Here is an 18,162-nt window from a genome sequence, read left to right as displayed (position 1 = left end):
CTGGGTTAGATGGAGGTCCTGCATCTAAGCTCGGAACCTAAGTGAGCGGTCAGACCTAGCTGACTGCTCTTCCCAGCAGATGTCTGGAAAGTTCAGGTCACCCATGATGACCACGTCCTTTGACCTAACTACCTCCGTGAGCTGACTTAAGAATTCCCGGTCTAGCTCTTCCCCTTGGCTGGGTGGTTTGTAGTAAACACCCACCGTTAAGTCCCTTTCCCCTCAACTTCCTTGTATTCTAACCCAGAGCACTTCAATGTGTCCCTCTCCTGACCCCATGCTACTCGTTGAGGATGTGTATTTCTCCTTGACGTAGAGCACCACACCCCCACCTTTCCTCCCTGTCCTATCCCTCCTGTACAGCCTATAGCCCTTGATATTCATCACCCAGTTGTGTGTTGGGTCCCACCACGTTTTGGTGAGCCCCACTATGTCTGGGTTGGTGTCAGCTAGCAGGAGGGTAAGTTCCTCCTGCTTGTTCCCCATACGATGAGCATTTGTGTAGAGGCATTTGAGGCCTCCTGAAGATGCATGCACTGGCCCTCTAATCTCAGTACTACTCGGGCCCCTGTTGCTTACCTGGGTATTTGTTCTGCTTGTCGTTGGTCTAGGCTGGGCTGTTCTTGTGGGTGATGGGTGATGCTTGGTTTAGTGGTCCAAGGCTTCCTCTGCCCTCCTCGTCTTCCCCTTCCCCTGATAAGACTAATTTAAAGCCCGCTGGAGGAGATCAGCCAACCTAGAAGAGAACACATGCTTACCTTTGGGGGAAAGGTGAAGCCCATCCCACCCAAGCATGTCTCTCGTCCTGATGTGTGGGTCGTTGTCTAGGAAGCTGAAGCCCACCTTGGGACACCATTCCCAAAGCTGCAAGTTGACCTCTCTGATGCAGGTCTTGTGTCGTCTTCCATATCCGCTCACTGGTAGGACAGAAGAGAATACCACCTGTGCCCCTATCTCCTTCAGCATGCCCCCCAGATAATGGTAGTCCGTCATCAAGTGATTAGGGCTTCTCCTGGCTGCATCATTAGTGCCCACATGGATTAGGACCATGGGGTGGTAATCGGTGGGCCGGATCATGGCCTGGATCATCCCTGTCACATCCTGAATCTTTGCTCCGAGCAGGCAGTAGACCTCACATGTCGAGGGGTCCCGGCGACAGATAGGAGCTTCTGTACCTCTCAGGATGGAGTCACCTATGACGATCACTCTATGCTTCCTCCTCTGGGTCTGCTTAGGTCCTTCAGCCTGTTTAGAGTGTGGAGAGTGTGGAGTTGCCTCTACTCCAGAGGTTTCCTCCTCTCCTTCCTTCTCCTGCAGTGTCGCCAGGGCCTCGTACTTGTTCTCCAGCCAGACAGGAGGAACTGGTACTGCTTTGCTGTGAGCAGCCCTGGTTCTGGAGGTGACCATCTGCTACTCTGCTGTGGAGGGCACCTCCCGGGGTGCTTCTTCCTTGGATGCTTGGCCCTGCAGGGAGAGAAAATACCCATCAATTTCATTCTCTGCCTCCCTGATTCCCCTCAGCCTGCTAACCTCCTCCTGGAGCTCCATCACCTGCATTTCCAGGTCCCTAAGATGGATGCTTGCAAGACAGGTGTGGGGGCCCCCAATCCCTGCCCCCCCCAGCCCTGCTGGGCATTCCCCACAGGTTGGGGGGCAGAGGGATGCCAGCTCACCCATGGGCTCTGTCTGGGTGGAGGCCTCAGACAAGCCCCGGGTAGGCACTGCCCCCCAGGCAGGGGCCCTAGCAACACTCCACATGGAAACCATTTTATAAATTGTTATTTATTTATATTTTTTGAGTGGTGCCTTTGCCCTACCCTTGCCGGAGTCTCCCTCCTGGCCCTTCCTGCTCACCCGCCGGCGCAAACACTGACGCAAACACCGGCACATTCTTATAGAGCGCGCCTGTTTGTGCGCTCTGTTTGCAGGACACGGCTCGGGAGCACGGCTCCCTACCGGCTCAGCTGTGCTGGCTCCCTTTGCCCCACTTACCTTTTGGGGATCTGCTGTTGCTGCCTCCGCTGCTGGCTTCGCTGCTGTGTCCGCCTCCACCTTGGGTCAGGTAAGGGGGCACACGTGTGCAGGGACACATATGTGCTCAATTCCCTCCTCTGCTCCTGAGTGCTGGGGGCTATGTCAAACTACAGCTTTTAAGGGCCGCGGTTTGAATTTCCTGTGGCTGCCCCAACAGCCAATCAGGCACACTGGTCTTCCCAGAAGCGCCCGCCGGCAGTCCCGCCCCCTGTGTTCCCCCACTGGGGGGGGATCCAGTGCCTCCGGTGCCTGCGAGGGTTAGCCCCAGGGGTGTTCCCTAGCCTGGGGGGACAGTCCCCCCTAGCCCTCCCCCTGTTTGCGCGCTCTGTTAAACTATTATTTGTTAAACTACAGTTTGTTCCATACAAATGCTATTTAGATGAATAGTATGTCTGTTGTATAATCAAACAGATGAAGCTTGCTTGGCTAACTTGGTTTACCCACTTTCCTACAAAGTTCTTTTGCTTCTGTGATCATTTTGCCATTGAGGTTTGATAAACATCCTAAAAACTAAAACTAGAAAAAATCTTACAGCCTCAAGGATAAAAATCAAAATAAAAGAGTTATATGCTGTGATTTGGTCATTAATTGCTATTGTAAATACAGAAAAAAATCTTTAAATTGGAAATATTGAACATTCACATCTCGCTGGATAGATTATAGCATATCCACAAAATAATGTATAGTGAAATTACTATATTTGGTAGATGATTTTATTGCTGTGTTACTTTCACTGAAATATGGATAATAGCACTAAAATGGCAAAATTATATGATAATTTGTTCACAGATGGACAGTTGGAAGCATTAGTTTAAAAGTTAATTTAAACATAAATGGGATATGATTTAACAAAGAAAGGTGCCAGTCCTGATCTAAATAGCCATTGTTGTAGCTCATTTCAGCAACTGAGGATCCATATGTATCTGTCTTCCAAACTCAAATATGGAAGATACTAAATAAAACAAAATCTTTAATATATCCATTTGTTATGGGTACATCCCCATGAGCGGGAATGTACATTTCCCAGGGACAACAAGCTGTGGCACATATTTGTGCTGCTGCTAGTTGCCCCTGGGGAACCCAGCTGTCTGCATGCAATGGCACACAGCAACTTGCCCCAGGGAGGTAAGGGAGGGAGGGTGGCTAAGGCCAGCACCCAGGCTAGCCCCAGCAGCCTTCTCTGGAGTCCTGGGGTCCTCCTGAGTCTCCAACAGTGGCAATCTGAGCACATGAAGCCTTGCTGGCAGCGGGAGCATGGGCCAGCCAGGCTCCAATTTCAGGTTGCTCTCACTGCTGCCACATGCGCTGCCCTGCTTTTTTCTGGCACAGGTTTTTTGCAACTGGGATCTCCCAGGGTCAAAAAACCCCACTGTGCTGCAAATTAGCAGTGCGGTGAACATATACATGTGTAGGGTCTGCAGCACCTCAAACTGCACGTGCATGCTTGCGGGGATGTGCCCATATGGTACTCATCAGAAAATACATTCAAATTTGCTGTTGCAATCCCACAATGATGACAAGTCTGTCTGGAATGGAAATGTAATCACCAATCACCAGGTCCATCCTGGGGGGGGGGAGGGGGGGATGACAAATTGGGGTGACTGCCCTGGGCCCCATGCTTTGGCAGGGCCCCCATGGTCAGTGCCGTATAGGCCCTGCCATGGCTGCCACGTGCCGCTGCCAAGAGTGCTGCCGTCTCCGGCTGCTTGTCATCCTGCTCCCCCAGGCCCTGCACAGGCCGATATGCCCTGGGCCCCGCACACCCCTAGGGATGGCTCTGGTAATCATACAACCTGTCTTTAAGCTCTCATGAAAGGCCAGGCCCCAATTTGCTAGCTAGGACCTGTGCTAATTCGCTTCTGAATGGATACAGCTGGCAGAGTTTCTACTGAACCTCACCAAAAACAAAACAAAAAAAAGGAAAGCTGCTCTTTCCTGAGGGTGACTCTCCTTGGCCCACCAGCCTCTTGCCTTCACAGATGAATCTAACCAACATTGTGTCTCTTAAAAGGTATACATATTTCTACCAGTGATAAGATTTGCTTCTTACTGTCAAGTATGCTGCATTTATTGCCAGTAAAGCGCATGGTTAAATGTTTGCTCAGCAATCCTTGTTGTGTATGTGACTGGCTAGACCAGGAAGAAAGAATGCTGCAGTGATGGTGCACAGGAACACATTGTTCTAGCAAGAGGCTGCCAGAAGCTTTCCTGGCCAAAGGCTTGGGTGCAATTCACAATTATTTTTAAGCCTAGGTATTCCATTAAGTAGCATAACCTTGTCCCATCCTGAACCAGCCTAGCCTAATTGTGAAACAAACTGTTGTTGAGCAAAGAGAGGCTCCTGAATCTTTTGTGTTTCACTTTACTTTGTGGGTGAAGGCCGTTGTGTGTCCCACTGCTTAAATGATTGGGGGGACAACACTTAATAAAAAGACCTAGGGGGGTTGTCTGGATTTTTTTTGGGGGGTGGGGAGGGGGGAGTATTTTTTGCTTGTTTTTTTCCTAGAGAAGAGGGGCTGGAAGAGATCCAAACCACCCCTACCTGAGGCCATCCAGTCCAACCCCCTGCCAGAGTCAGGACTATCCCTATCCAAACCATCCCAAATAAATCCATAATCTGAAATCTTGTTATGTCAAGGTTGAAAGCCGATTTACCAGGAAACCTAACACCCTCCCCCACAACAGGTGACAGGTATGAAAAACAGGATTATTTTTTCCTGCCACAAGCACAGGTGCTCTGTTTTGTAAGCAAAAGAGGTTTCTTCAGTTCTTCAGGTAAGGCATTGTTACAAAGACAAGGCAATCAGGACTGGTAGTAGAGACTATCTCATTTATTAGACCAACAAGATAGTTGCAAAAAAAAAAAAAATGTTCTTTAGTTACAAGCTTTTGGGCACAAACACCCTTCATCAGGCATTGGAGAAAAAATTGTAAAAGTTCTCCTGGGTAGAAATGAAGGTTCATATCTCATAGGATTTCACAGAGGAGTCAATAGATGGAAAACTCCTCTGGGCAGTCAGTTCATGGCCCGTTATAAAGGCTTTTACTGGACATTTTGGATTAGAAAACACCTACTGTCCCAAGCAACCACAAGTTTTTTTGTTTTCTTTTTTTCTTGAGAGAGAGAGAGAGAGTGTTGGGGGTGGGGGGGTTAACTGTTAATATTTGTGTCCATTTTCTTCCAGGCAGTCAGCACAAGTACAGCCATCACCATGACGCCCCGCTCCCCCCCGCGCGCGGCCGGTTTGCGGGTCCCGGCCGGGCGCGACCGCGCGAAGCGTCACCCCAGGGCTCTGGCGAGCGCGGGCGCGGCTGGGCGCCGGGGGCTGCGCATGGGCTCGAAAAGGGTTTCGATTGCAAACAAAGACGAGACGGAGCCGCCTACATTTATTTTTGAAGCCCTTCTGCGGGCTGCAGCCGTGGCTGGGAGGACGCCAGCCCCTGCGGCGGGCAGGAAGAGCCGCGCGCTGCTCCCAGACCGGACCCCCCCTTCCCCCGCAGTTTAAGGGCTGAGCAGAGCCCAAGTCCGGCCGCTTCCATTTTTCTCAACGCGGAGGGAAAGATGAAAAGCTCCGCGTCGGGAAGCAGAACCAGGTGCACACAAGGCCTCGGGCCGCGCTCACTTAGGGGAGGGGGCGGGGCTAGTGGGCGGGGGCAGGGGCAGTTGGTACGTTCCGGGTGGGCAGTTGGGCGCTGCGGCGCGCGCAGGTGGCCGGGACCAACCAGCGCTCCCCCCTCCCTGGCAGGTCGGGCTCGCCCCGCCCCTTTTCCCACCCCCCAGTGTTGTGGCTCGGGGCCGCCAGGCAGCAGAAGGAGCGGGTGCGGCGACAGGTGCGGAGCGAAGGTAGCCGAGTGTCGGCCCTGAGGCCGCGGCGATGCCCGCGGTGCAGCAGACAGTGTCCGAGATCCGCTCGCGGGCTGAGGGTGAGTGCGGCGCGGAGGCACCCCGGCCCCTGACGGCGCAGAAGCCCCGCGGCTGTAGCGGGCTCGGCGCCGCCCGCGGACCCCCCTCCCCCCCCCCGGTGCACTGGTGGGCGACGGCATATGGGGTCCGCGCCCGCCCGCCAGCCGCTGCAGGCGGTGGTGGGGGCGAACAACAGGAGGAGCAGCCCGCGCTGCTGCTGCTGCTGTACCGGGAGCTGCGTCTTGCAGTTCCCGCCGGCAGCATCGCGGCCCCCGGGCAAAGCCGGGCGGGGCTCGGTGGCATCGGCGGGCGGCTGCGGGAAGCGCTCGCCTGCGTCATGTAAAGAAGCGTTAAAGTGATACCTGTTCGTTTGTTTTTTTGCATGGACTGCGCTGCACAGCCGTGATTGCCTGTCCTCAGAGAATCATGTGTCATCAGGGGTCGCCTGTTCAGAGGCAATGAGGCAGCCATGGTGGCGGTGGGAGCTGTAACTTCGCACCCTTACAGTTGCTCATTCCCTGTGTGTGGCAGTTTATTTCTTTGAATGCAATATAGGACTGCAGTAATGCTGTGACTCATGCCACAGACTGCTGGGCCATGCAGGGAAGTGAGAGAAGTTGAGGCCTTGCTCTTTGTTGTTTTTTGTTTTCTTGTTTTGGTTTTTTGGTTACTTTTCCCTCTTGTTTGCCTGAGCAAAGCTTGCTGCTGCTTTGGATGGGGGGCAGGCTGGAAAAAGGGGCCACTCCTAGAAGTGGCTGAAGCTGCACTTCTCCAGCTGGGAAGCTGGTCGGTGGGAACCTTGGCTGCCTGATGTCCCACTTGCCCACATGCCTGGAGAGAGTAGAAAATTAGATGTGTTCTGACAAACAAAGCATGTCCTCCCACTCAGAGTAAATGAAGTTGTGACTTTCACCTTGGGGCTACTCTTATGATAGTGCGGCAGTTTGACCTTATGTAACTTCCTGGTACTTATATTCATTATCTCCAAATATATTTTTTCAAAGGTGTCATTTTTTATCAGAGGCTGAGTTCAAATTAAACTGAAGATATAGGGAAATGATCTTTTTGCTGTTTTGGGAGATTTTTTTGTCTAGTGTTCTCTGAGCTTTCATCAAGTTCCTTTTAAAAATAAACTGTGTGAGTTGTATACCTCTTACTGTATATAAACAACATCTTGTAAATATGGTTGAATGCAATTTTAATAGGTTTTCTTCAGTGTTTACTTTTGGCACGAGGCCTTTTATTTTTAAGTTCTGTGTTTTTGAAAATTAATTGTTTTCATTCATCATTATCCCAAATTTCATGCACCCTTCTATATGCCATACATCTTATTAAAGGCTTACATTCAGAACTATTGATACTCCTTTGCTCACAAGTAAAAGAGAAACGGATTAGGTTTTTAATGAGGTGAGTGGCTATTAACTGTTTTGATATAAGCTATTTCTAGATTTTTACCTTCTAGAAAGAAAAGTACAATTCTTTAGGTATACAGCAAAGTATAAATCTTCAAAGAAAGATGGTTCTCTCTGGAAGGAAAATGGGGGATCCGGATATTCTGGATTTGAAGTGCTTTTTGGTGGAAAGAGTGCATTTTACAGCGTGGAGAACCATTTTGAACCCAATTATCAGTTGGTCTAAGGACAGTTTTCAGAGTGGGGTTGCATGGGACAGGGGTATTTTGTAATAACTATTTCATGTAAAAAAAAAAAACTTAAGTAGCATTGAGATCAGGGACCAGAATCTTGGGCTCCCTCCTTCCAAGAGAAGTGCCTATTTCATTAGGCCACAAAGTCATGCTTCCTTCTGCTTGCTTTATTTCAGGTCCCTTGACTCTTGCTTGTTGCCCAGTGGGCTAATTTCAACAGAAGAGATGAATGATGTCCTTAATCTTGCCTAGCCCCCAGACTTAACAAGATGTAAAACCTACAAGTGCCTGCAGGGGAGGGAGTATTTTAATTAAAGCAGTTTCCAGAGAGCTGCTCTAATTGAAATGCCTCACTGTCATATGTGTTAAGCTCCCACAGAGTTAAAAATGCCAGTGGGTTGCTTTATCTAAACCTCATTGAATGAGGTTCAGATAAAGTGCTTCAGCTACCATTTTTAAATCTGTTGGGGCTTATATGCTCAATGATGAGGCCAGACTGGAGCGTTCTAATTAGAATGTGGTGCAGACTTGATTAGAATGCAAACCAGCACATGTATAGGCAACCTAAGTGCCCACAGTAGACAAGTGCCTTAACACCTAAGTTATTGGGCAAAAAATGGATGGGTTCTTTTTCTTCGTCTCCTTTGCTTTACACTGAAATCAGTGTTCAGGTCAGTTAGGCATCACATCTGAGCAGTCTGGTTCCTGACATGATAGAAGGTTCAGGTAGATGTGTCCCCTTTGAGTGAGCTGGATTATGGAACACATAAGGTTGTCCATTAGAACCCTAAGAGAGAAAGGGAGAGCAATACACCTCTGTGAGTTGGAATAAATTGCTCTCCTGTAGCAAGATGCAAATTTTTGGCTACTACATCTTAAGATATCAAATAGGAAGTATAGGGTTTGGGCCTCAGACCATTAAGAATGCAGCAAGTGATGCCTAGGCAGCAATGCCAACAACAGAGAGCAGATCATGCCAGTAAAATTTTCAAAGTGCTAGTACTATATATTTTTATAAACTGAATCAAATTAAGGGTTTTAGTTTTAACCAAGTCTGTCCATGGAACTATCAGATCTATCTATGAGAGCAGTCTCTTTCATTTCGTCCTGCTCTCTTAATCACATTCCTATGAGAACTAGGAAGTGCTAACCTCAGGATGAAGCTTATTAGTGTGGAAGATAGGACTTCCTTGGCAAGGCTTTACAACTTCTTATGCTCCAAGAAGAGTGAGGTGTCTAGTCAGTAGCCATGCTTCGGTGCCCCATGCATCACCAGCATCCTGTTAACACCTTTGGTCAGTAGGTAAATGAAATAACATATATGACTTGAATGAGACTAGGATTTCACTTGTCATCCACATAATGAAATGTAGAACTCACTTGTTTAACTTGGCTTTCCTAGAGCTGAAATAAAAAGTAGACAGAGAGGCAGAAGACCAAGGCTGAATTGGGCAGTGGGAAGGAAGGAGCAGTGTTTGAAAAGGGAAAAGCAATCCCACTATTACCATAGGGAGTTGGGGTATGGGAAATTCTGAATCATAGTAGTCCTGTTTCTCTTGAGAAATGAAGAGGGAAACTAGAAAACTAACTATAAGACTATAAGTTTAGTTACTTTTACTTTTAAAGAGAGTTTGTTTTTTGTTTTTGCTTTTTTGCTTGTATTTGTCTGGGCAGTCATAGTCTGAAAATCATTGGAATCCTCATATAATAATTTTAAAGGTAACAAAAATGAAATCATAATAAATGGTAAAATCTGAACCGTTAATCCAGTTTTATGTAAAATGTCAAGATTGTTGAGAGATGAAAGCTAGTTAGTTTCTAAAGCAAGTTAGTAAAACTGATTTATTTATTTTTTTTATTATTATTATTTTATATATACAAGTATTATAACTACATTATTTGGACATCTCCCTAATTGAACAGATCTTTCTGTTATTTTCTCCTGAAACTGACAGGGCTTCTGAGTTTAGCTTGATAACATGTTCAATATAAAATTTTGGACCGTCACAGTTCCAGTTCTGGGTTTAGTCGTTAGGAAAAAAAAGTTGGATTGTTTTTTGTTTGTAGCTTTTTCTTTGTGTTGTGTTCCTCTGAAAAAAAGGGCAGAGATAACTACAAAATTAAGTAGGCATCTTTTTCTAAACTTATCATGGAATATTTGAACGTTGTTAGAATTCCAAGGAATGGCCCTTTGACTTTTTTAGCAGGGACTTCACTGGCCAGATAATAGGTTACTCATTTTGTCTCCTCTTAATCTGTCTCTCTTTCTCCAATATATTTTCTATCTTAATTATTTAATTTACAACAGATTACCAAATTCAGGATGTAATTTAATTAGTTGTTGCTAAATCAATGGTAAAATGAGAATCTGGCATTTGTCAGCAATTTCCAGATTCTCTACTCTGTTAATAAGTAAAACAGTGTTTATTCTTTTCTAACTTCCAACTCTGTAAACTTGCCTGTAAGTAGCATAATATTCTTTTTGTTTTATGTTTCGTCTTTATAAACAGACTTTATACCTTGGTTAACATTTTGTTGATTTAATATCTAGAACACTATTGGTTTGCTGTCTGGTAACTTTGGCTATGTAGCAGTAACAGGAATAGAGAGTAGTGAAATGAAGATACAGATATAATCAGTTTCAAAATAGGTATGGTTTTGGCATAGACCGTTTTCAGAATAGAAATACCCTTTGACATTAACCACCAAATATTTGTTTTATTTTGAGCGTGGTTGTACTTCTTTATGCTATGGGTGCTTTTTATTTCCCCCAGAAAAAGGAACTGGTCCACTAGTTCATCTTTCACCTTTTAATGATTTTGTATATGCAGAGATGAAATTTTTGTGAGTTATGTTTCATTGATTACTGGTCAAGTGATCTATGCCAATGTTTTTGCTGATCTAGAGAATTAAGAATGATGCTTCTTGCCAAATGTTACTTCCCTTTCCGTCTCCTTTTCCCCTGACTAATTGTACTACTATTGCTGTGTTGGAGCTCATACTCTGTAAAACTTGCTTGCAGCATTCAATTCTTGTTGGTCCTGAGAGTTTAGCATCACTGCTACCCCAGACTTCAGAAAGTTTTGTTGTTTTATAAGGGGCAAATACAAGGAATGCAACTTTTTATTCATTGAGACTCTGGCACACTGCTTTTCTGACAGGACGTGGGTTTCCTAAGATTTAGGTGAACAACTGTTTAGCTCTTGTACGCAAAGGTTTCACAATAGCCTTTCTTTCTGTGGGAAGAGGAATGAAGTAATGGTTCATTTGCTTTTGTGGTATCTTTTTTATTTTTTTTTATTCTTTTTTTTACCAGTCATTTCTCTCTGGAGTAACTGTTTTACTGTTGGTCATGTAACTGCCTGTCATGTTTAACTGACTGTCAGGGTGTCTTTTGTAGCTTAAAAATAAGGTCAGAAAAAGTTTGAAATCATTCTAGTCCCATGGAGCCAGGACTTCTGACCACTAAAGAAGAGGGTGCAAACCATTTTCTGTAGCCTATTAAGTGTGCAATTTCAAAACTGCTTAATTCTAAAACATTACTTACTTTTACTTGAGGATTATTTTATTGTGGGAATTTTCTCCCATTCTCAAATAAAAATGTGCATTTTGTTGTTCAGCAAATGTTTTTTGATGAAGCCAGAAAAAATAAGATTATAGTAAGGTTATATTAGGCTTATAGAAATTAAGTGTCTTGATAAACTTGATTAGGAGAGCTAATTTTGAGTTAAAACGGCTAGATAGAGTCCCTGTAAAGCCAAAGGAAAAATGTGTGAAGTTTTGAAGAAACTTTTAAAGCAATTGGTTAATTAACTTGTTAAGCTTTTCATATAATTTAATCCTTTGAGGTTACAGGTCATGCATGAAAGGCTAGCATATAAATAAAAATATTTATCACCATCTTTATTTATAATGCTGGTAGTGTGTGGAAAAACAAGAAAACAGACACTGAATTTCAGACTACTTCAGGGAGAGGTTGATACACTAAGGTGAGTGACTGACAAGGTGGTTTTCATGGGAAAGTCCAGTAAATGAACAGGCTTAGAAAAAAGCTTGAGTTAAAGACATGTGGAAGAATGAATATATCCTGCTTTTAGACATGTTACTTAAAATTTGTTTCTAAAATGAATAATAAAACCAAACCTGATGACCAGAGCATGAGTTCCAATCAAAATCCTAGTGTATATACAGTGTGAAAGTCTCCCATTCAGTGAACTTGTTTCCCTCTAGTGGCAGACATAGGTTTGTATTTAAAAATAACCTTTGAAATTTTGATCTCACAATAAAAAATTGTGAGAAGAACATAGGACTGCAAGGGGCCTCTTATGCTGTCGAGTACAGTTACCAGGAAGTCTAGACTCTCTGAAGTCTCCCGGAAGTCTCTGTCTAAAAACATAAAACAACTTGACTGTGACACTTTTTAAATTACATATGCAGTTCAAATACTATTACAATATAGTGCATAGGCTAATGCATGTTTTTAATATAGACTTAGGAAGCTTGGATTTGCTTGCTGTAGTGGGATACTTGTTTCATTAATACATTACGAAGTTTAGGCCCAAGTACAAGTTAAGGAAAGCTGGTTATATTGCAGACTCCATGGTGTGAAAGAGTTCATCTGGACTCCTAGCAGTTGTTACATTTACGATGTGATTCACAGTATGTCACGTGTTCAGACAATTTATTGCACTGTAAAATGGCAAACCAACACTGAAGACATTTCACATTGGTTTGTATGGTACTTCAGTAGAACGTGTGAGTTCTGCACAATCCTGTGCTCCATGTGAGCCATTGAAAGACCAATTGAAAGGACACCATGGGAAGCATGGCATTGGAGACTGGTTTCTTATGCCACGCTCCCAGCACTGGCAGGTGTATAACTGGTATCTGACGCATTTGATTTCTGATTCCAAAAATTGTTGCATCCTGCCATGCAGGATGCGTGTTTTTTGGGATCAGAACCCATCACACCATTAGATTAATGCCTGCCAGTGCTGTAGGATTTCCACTGTAAAGAAACATGAATTAATAAGCAGTAGTTAATGGCAACTAAACTAGGGAATGTTTTGTGCAGCTTCTAAGTACCCTGTGTTGCTCTTTTAACTGAAAAGATGAGAAAAACTTGCCAACTAATTCATAGTTTAAGTACAGCTACTTAAATGGGAAATCAGCATCTGAGGATAAGTAGAAAAATACTCAACTATAAACACAAGATTTAGACTATGAAAAATATTAAATATATAAACTATCACATATCAGATTTTAAAAAATAGTCCCATCTATGCTTCTCTTACATGTTCCTTGTTCAAGGTTTATACTGTATTTTCGTGTGTATAACATGCATCTTCTCCCCCAAATCAGCCCACCAACGCTGCTTTATTAAGCAGCGAACTTGTTTTATGCCCAGGAGAGAATCATCCTGGTTTGATTCCAGTTCCACATTGCAGCAGTTGTGACATTACTGTTCAGGCAGCTGTGGGAGTGAATTGACTTAATGGCTAATTGTTCTTCATCTCTCCCTTTTTAATGGTCCTGATAGATTAGCTTGATCAGTGAACTATCTTAAGTCAATGGTGGGTTGTTGGGTTTTTTTAGCTGGTCCTTGTCTGTCTCCTCCTATTTCACAACCCTGTGACTAGCTCTTTTCAGAAACATGGCTCCACCCATGGAGACCAGTCTTCAGCAGCTGTTAAGTTCCAGCTTTAGTTAAGCAGGGAAAGGGCAGGTGAATCAGGTGAAGGTCAGGTTCTGTGCCTATTCTATGCAGCCATAACTCTGGGGAAAAAAAATCCTTCATTCTGCCTTTTAGTAACAAGGTGCGTATTCTATTCCACAAGAAAATGAAAGTGCAAGAAGAGCACAATTTAAAGGGTTTTTTTAATAATTGTTTTTAGTAATTATTTAACAATTCAGATATATCATCTTTCCCTCTTTGATAAATAAGTAATGTACAAACTTAATTTGGTTATTGGTCATCATTTTGCAATGGATTAATTCAATGCAGGTATATTGTGTAGAGCTGATTTGAATTTATTAAAATGATCAGTAGGGTGAAAGTAGTGGACAAGGTATTTTAGACTCTTTCCCTCTTAATCTTCTGTATGGCTAGGGCAAACAAGGGTAGAAAAAGTGCAGGTTAATTAAAGTTGTATGTTGAAGTTTGATAGCCAGTTGACATGCGGGTTGACTAAGTGAATTGCTTTAATCCCTCCATGGTATGCAAGTTCAGGGCAGGAGTTTGTAGTGTGGCTTATTGACTGCAACTCACCGCTTATGCCGTTTGGCAAGTCCTTGATGTAAGGCACACCTTACATGTCACACCTTCCATGTCCTGTACAAATGCAGTTCAGCGTAGTACATTATTTACATTGCAGGTGGAAACTCAGAAGCTTGATGGTCAGTTTAATGACAACATTTTTTGCATGCTGTTGCTGCAGACCAGATTTTGCACCAGTGGCTCTTAGCATCTGCTGTTTGATAAAAGTTAGAGCTTGTGTAACCAGAAAAGTTTCTTTGGCTTAAGCCAGCATCTTGGTGGGTGGCTGATATTTTCATACAACAGGAGTTCAGGGTCAGCCATGATCTTTCTGTATTTTGAAGTATGGCCAAATCCTTTCTTACTGTGGAGGGAGTGATATTTGATAACACCAGCAACCACAAAAGCAGCATGGATTTTAGAGGGCTGCTTACTACTCACCTGGCAATGTTCACCTGTGTGTCAATGTGACTACTGTGAAGGCTTTGGCACTAGATGGCAACGCAGTATTCAGCTGTAGAGAGTACCATTGCCTGGTTAATCTGTGGAGGATAGGAGCATCGCTTCCCCAGGATGTGGAGCTTCTCTATAATGTTTACCCACATCGCTGTCTTTTTGCCAGTAATTTTGAAGCACTGGAGGCAACTGAGAGTTCAACCTAGAGTGACTCTAAGGTATTGTAGATTTTTTGGGGTGTTTCTAGTGCCACAAAACTGTACATTTAGCATTTTATTAGCCTCAGAGTTAAGGTGGAACAAGGAAACTGCCATCTTGGCTGCATTAGATTTCAAGTGCGAAGTTCGGAAATAGTCCTTTAGGGTGTGCAGAATATTTTCGAGGGCTTTTTCTGTTGCCTCAAAAGAATCGCCTTGTGTGGCTAATAAAATCTCATCAGCATAAATAAATGTATGCGTCACTGTTGGCAGGATGTCACTGGTGTATAAGGTGGAAAAGAACCAGAGAAAAAACAGACCCCTGAGGGAGACTGTCATTTAGCACTCTCCAGCAGCTCAAATCCTTGATGTACCCAGAATCTACGGTTTGATAGGAAGATACTTATTAATGAGAAGGTTGGTCTGCGCCTGATGACCTACGCCAACCTTAGCAAAAGTCCTTTTTTCCAAACAGTGTTATATGCAAAGGAAAGGTCTCTAAATGCTGCACTTGTTTTTAATTTGTGCTGAAATCTGGCCTCAATATGACTGGTCAGTGCTAATACCTGATCATAGCAGTTTCTTTTTGTCCAAAAGCTACCTTGCTCTTTTGGGTATGATGGCTTCCAGGGTGGCTTCCAGATGGGCAAGGATTAACCTCTTTATAAGGCATGGACAGAAGAGAGATTGGCCTGTAACTTTTCAAATCATCATCATCAAGCTCATCAGATTTTCTGATTGTGATGACTTTTACCTCTTTCCATTCTTTAGGGAGCCCACCAGTGGTATGTATATTGTTGAAAAGATTTGCAAGCCAAGTCCATGAGAACAGTTGCAGGTTCCTAAGGAACCCTAAGAAAATGCTGTCAAAGCTAGCCAGTTTACCAGACTTTGTAGCTGGAAGCCCTTTGTCTGCTTCCTCCAGCTTGAAAGAGATGGAGAAAAGAAAGACAGGTTTGCAGGCTGAATTAATCTTAATGGGAAGAGTGAATGACAGTGGATCTGCATTGTATATGGAGTGAAATTCCACACTACCTAGACTTATTGCTAGGCCTTGAAATAGATGTGTTAATGCTTTCATGAACAGTAAATGCAATGTGAGGAATCTTAACTCTAGCAGGAACTTCACATGTAGGAGGGTTAAATTTTCTAGTTTACAGATGACGGGTGCAAACCAAGATTTTTGTCCCTAGCAAGCAGTGGGCAGGTGTAAGAAGAATGATCTAGATCAGGGCTGTTCAACTTCTGGCCTGTGGGCCACATATGGCCTACAAAGGTTTAATTTTCATGGCCCCAGGTGCCCAGCCAGCAGCTGTTCCCCTCATCACTCTGGCTGCAACCAGGGGCTTCAGGCTCCTCCCCTCCCTTCTCCAGCTTCCACTTCCTTCCCTACCTCAGGGCACAGTATGGTACAGTGCAGGCCGCAGTGCAGGGGAAACTCCTGTCATAGCCTGGGACACTTGTGCATATGGTACAGCGGAAGCCATGCTGTCATGGCATGTAACCCAGAGATCCCATGGCACCACACTGATGCAACCTATAGGGTATGCTGCCCCCAGCCACTTAAGCTGGACAACCCTCATTTGGATTGTGTATGATAGCTGATGTCTCATGATGGTACATAGCAGAAGTGTGTTGGGCTCAGAGATGTGGGGCAGAAAATTTTCTGGAATATTTTGCACTGCTTTATTTTTCTGTGACAGTGAATAGATGCCAATAGAATATTAGGAAAGCTTGGCATTTGCAAAATTGTAATTAATGTTTTTCAGGTGATTATCCCTAGTAAGTGTGAGAGAGAGTACATGTATGTTTTATTGATTTGTAAATACACTTGCATCATAATCCAAACCAAAAATCAAGTTATGAATTCATCTAATTGGCTGCAGGTCACATCAAACCAAAGCTAAAATTCTTATTTCATCTCAGACTGCAAGTGAAAGCAAAACTAAAACTGTGATTAATTTTTGTTTCGCTTTCAGTTCAGCAAACACAGAGCAGTGTCTCATTTCTTTTCTTGAGTTGGGCAAGTTGGAAGCGTTTGCATAAGATCTTGTTAATTTTTTCTTGTTTTTGCTTTGAAGTAATCATAATATAATGCCTAATCAGAAAAACTAGTGTGTGGCATTATTATAGTGAAGTTCAAGCCACTGAAGGAAGGAAGACAGTTGGTAGATGTAAATAATGCAGGTAGGAGTATGCTTACAATGGAACAAGAATGAAGAAACATTTAATAACGTGTAGAAACTGTCCTGAAAGAGTACAAGAAATATACAGAAAGATAATACAAGGTGGAACAACATCATCTGAGAAAAGTCTACTTCAGGAATCCTATGTAGGTAAACAAATTAATATGTTAAACAACACAGTATAGACTAGCATCTATATTGTTTTAAAACATTATACTTTTAAAAGTTGTTAATGCTTATTTATTTTATTTTATTTATGTATAATTCTTGTTTCCTGCTTTTTTGTTTGCACTAAGCACACAAAGTGGTTTAGGCTTAACTAACTATATAAAAAAAATAGCCCAATATAGCAGATTCTGTCACTTTACAATCACAATTTCAGTGCAGTTTTTAACAACGATCAAGCGTGTAACTTCATTCTACAGGGAGTACATTCCTTAATGGTTTAAAAGCATAAAATATAAAATACAAAATGCCATGGCAAAGATGGGACAGATAGTGTATAAAAATGCACTGTGAGAAATGTATAAAAATGCAGTGTGAGGTAGTGAGGATCAGAGGCTACTGGGGACATCTAGTTAGGTTAACACCAGGATATAATTTCAGTCTTTGAAGTGGATATTTTAGTTCTTTTGTTTTCTTTAGTGACACTTAGGTGTAGTTTGTAGGTTTCTCCTACAGAAAGCCACTTCAGTGTTCTGGCTTGCTCTGAGCTTTGCCACACCCATGCAATGAGTGTGCTAGGTCTCTGGCAGTACTCAGAAGGAAAAAGAAATGCACAAAATGGGGGGTGCAGGCAAGAAGGAGCTTCTTGTTACACCTCAGCCCCCTAATCATTTTTGTTGTGCTCTGCAGGATTGACTCCAATTTGTCTACATCCTTTCTGTAGTGAGGGGGGCCAAAACCAGACACAGCACTCTCTAGATGTGGCCTCACGAGTGCAGAATAGAGGGGAATAATTACTTTCTTCCATCTGCTGGCAACACTGCTACTAATGCAGCATAATATGCCATTAGTCTTCTTTGCAGCAAGGGCACACTTTTGGCTCATATTCAGCTTATTGTCTACTGTAATGCCCAGGTCCTTTTCTGCAGGGCTGCTGCTTAGTCAATTGGTTTCCAGTCCATACTGGTGCATGAGGTTGTTTTGTCCTAAGTGGAGGACTTTGCACTTGTACTTACTGAACCTCATAAGATGTCTTTTGGTCCAGTCTTCCAATTTGTCTAGGTTTCTCTGAATCCTAGCCCTACCCTCCAGAGTATCCACTACTTCCCCCAGCTTGGTGTCTTCCATGAACTTGCTGAGCATGCACTTCATCCATCTTCCAGATTGTTAATGAACATACTAAACAAAACAGGCCCCAGGACCAACCCCTGTGGCACTCCACTTGATACCAGCTGCCAACTAGACATCAGGCCATTGACTACTACCCTCTGAGCCTAATGATCCAGCCAGTTTCCTATCCTTATAGTCCATTAACCTAA

The 18,162-nt window shown here is 43.7% G+C and overlaps 1 protein-coding gene across 4 annotated transcripts in view; it reads left to right on the top strand.

Annotated features, from left to right (window-relative positions):
• The first annotated feature begins 5,810 nt into the window (after positions 1-5,810).
• Positions 5,811-18,162, top strand: part of ATP8A1 (ATPase phospholipid transporting 8A1) — a 187,471-nt gene continuing 175,119 nt past the window's right edge. For 3 of the 4 annotated variants that reach the window (XM_006278342.4, XM_014594927.3, XM_014594926.3), the window contains exon 1: positions 5,812-5,958. In XM_006278342.4, the coding sequence (XP_006278404.1) occupies positions 5,910-5,958 (49 nt within the window). In that variant the 5' untranslated portion in view covers positions 5,812-5,909. Of the gene's footprint in view, positions 5,959-18,162 lie in introns of all 4 variants that reach the window. The other variant, XM_019481062.2, reaches the window with a different exon arrangement.

This window comes from Alligator mississippiensis, chromosome 2 (assembly GCF_030867095.1).
Source record: "Alligator mississippiensis isolate rAllMis1 chromosome 2, rAllMis1, whole genome shotgun sequence".
Classification (NCBI taxonomy): domain Eukaryota; kingdom Metazoa; phylum Chordata; order Crocodylia; family Alligatoridae; genus Alligator; species Alligator mississippiensis.
The sequence above is the reverse complement of the archived record's forward strand: the minus strand, read 5'-3'. Positions and strand labels throughout refer to the sequence as shown.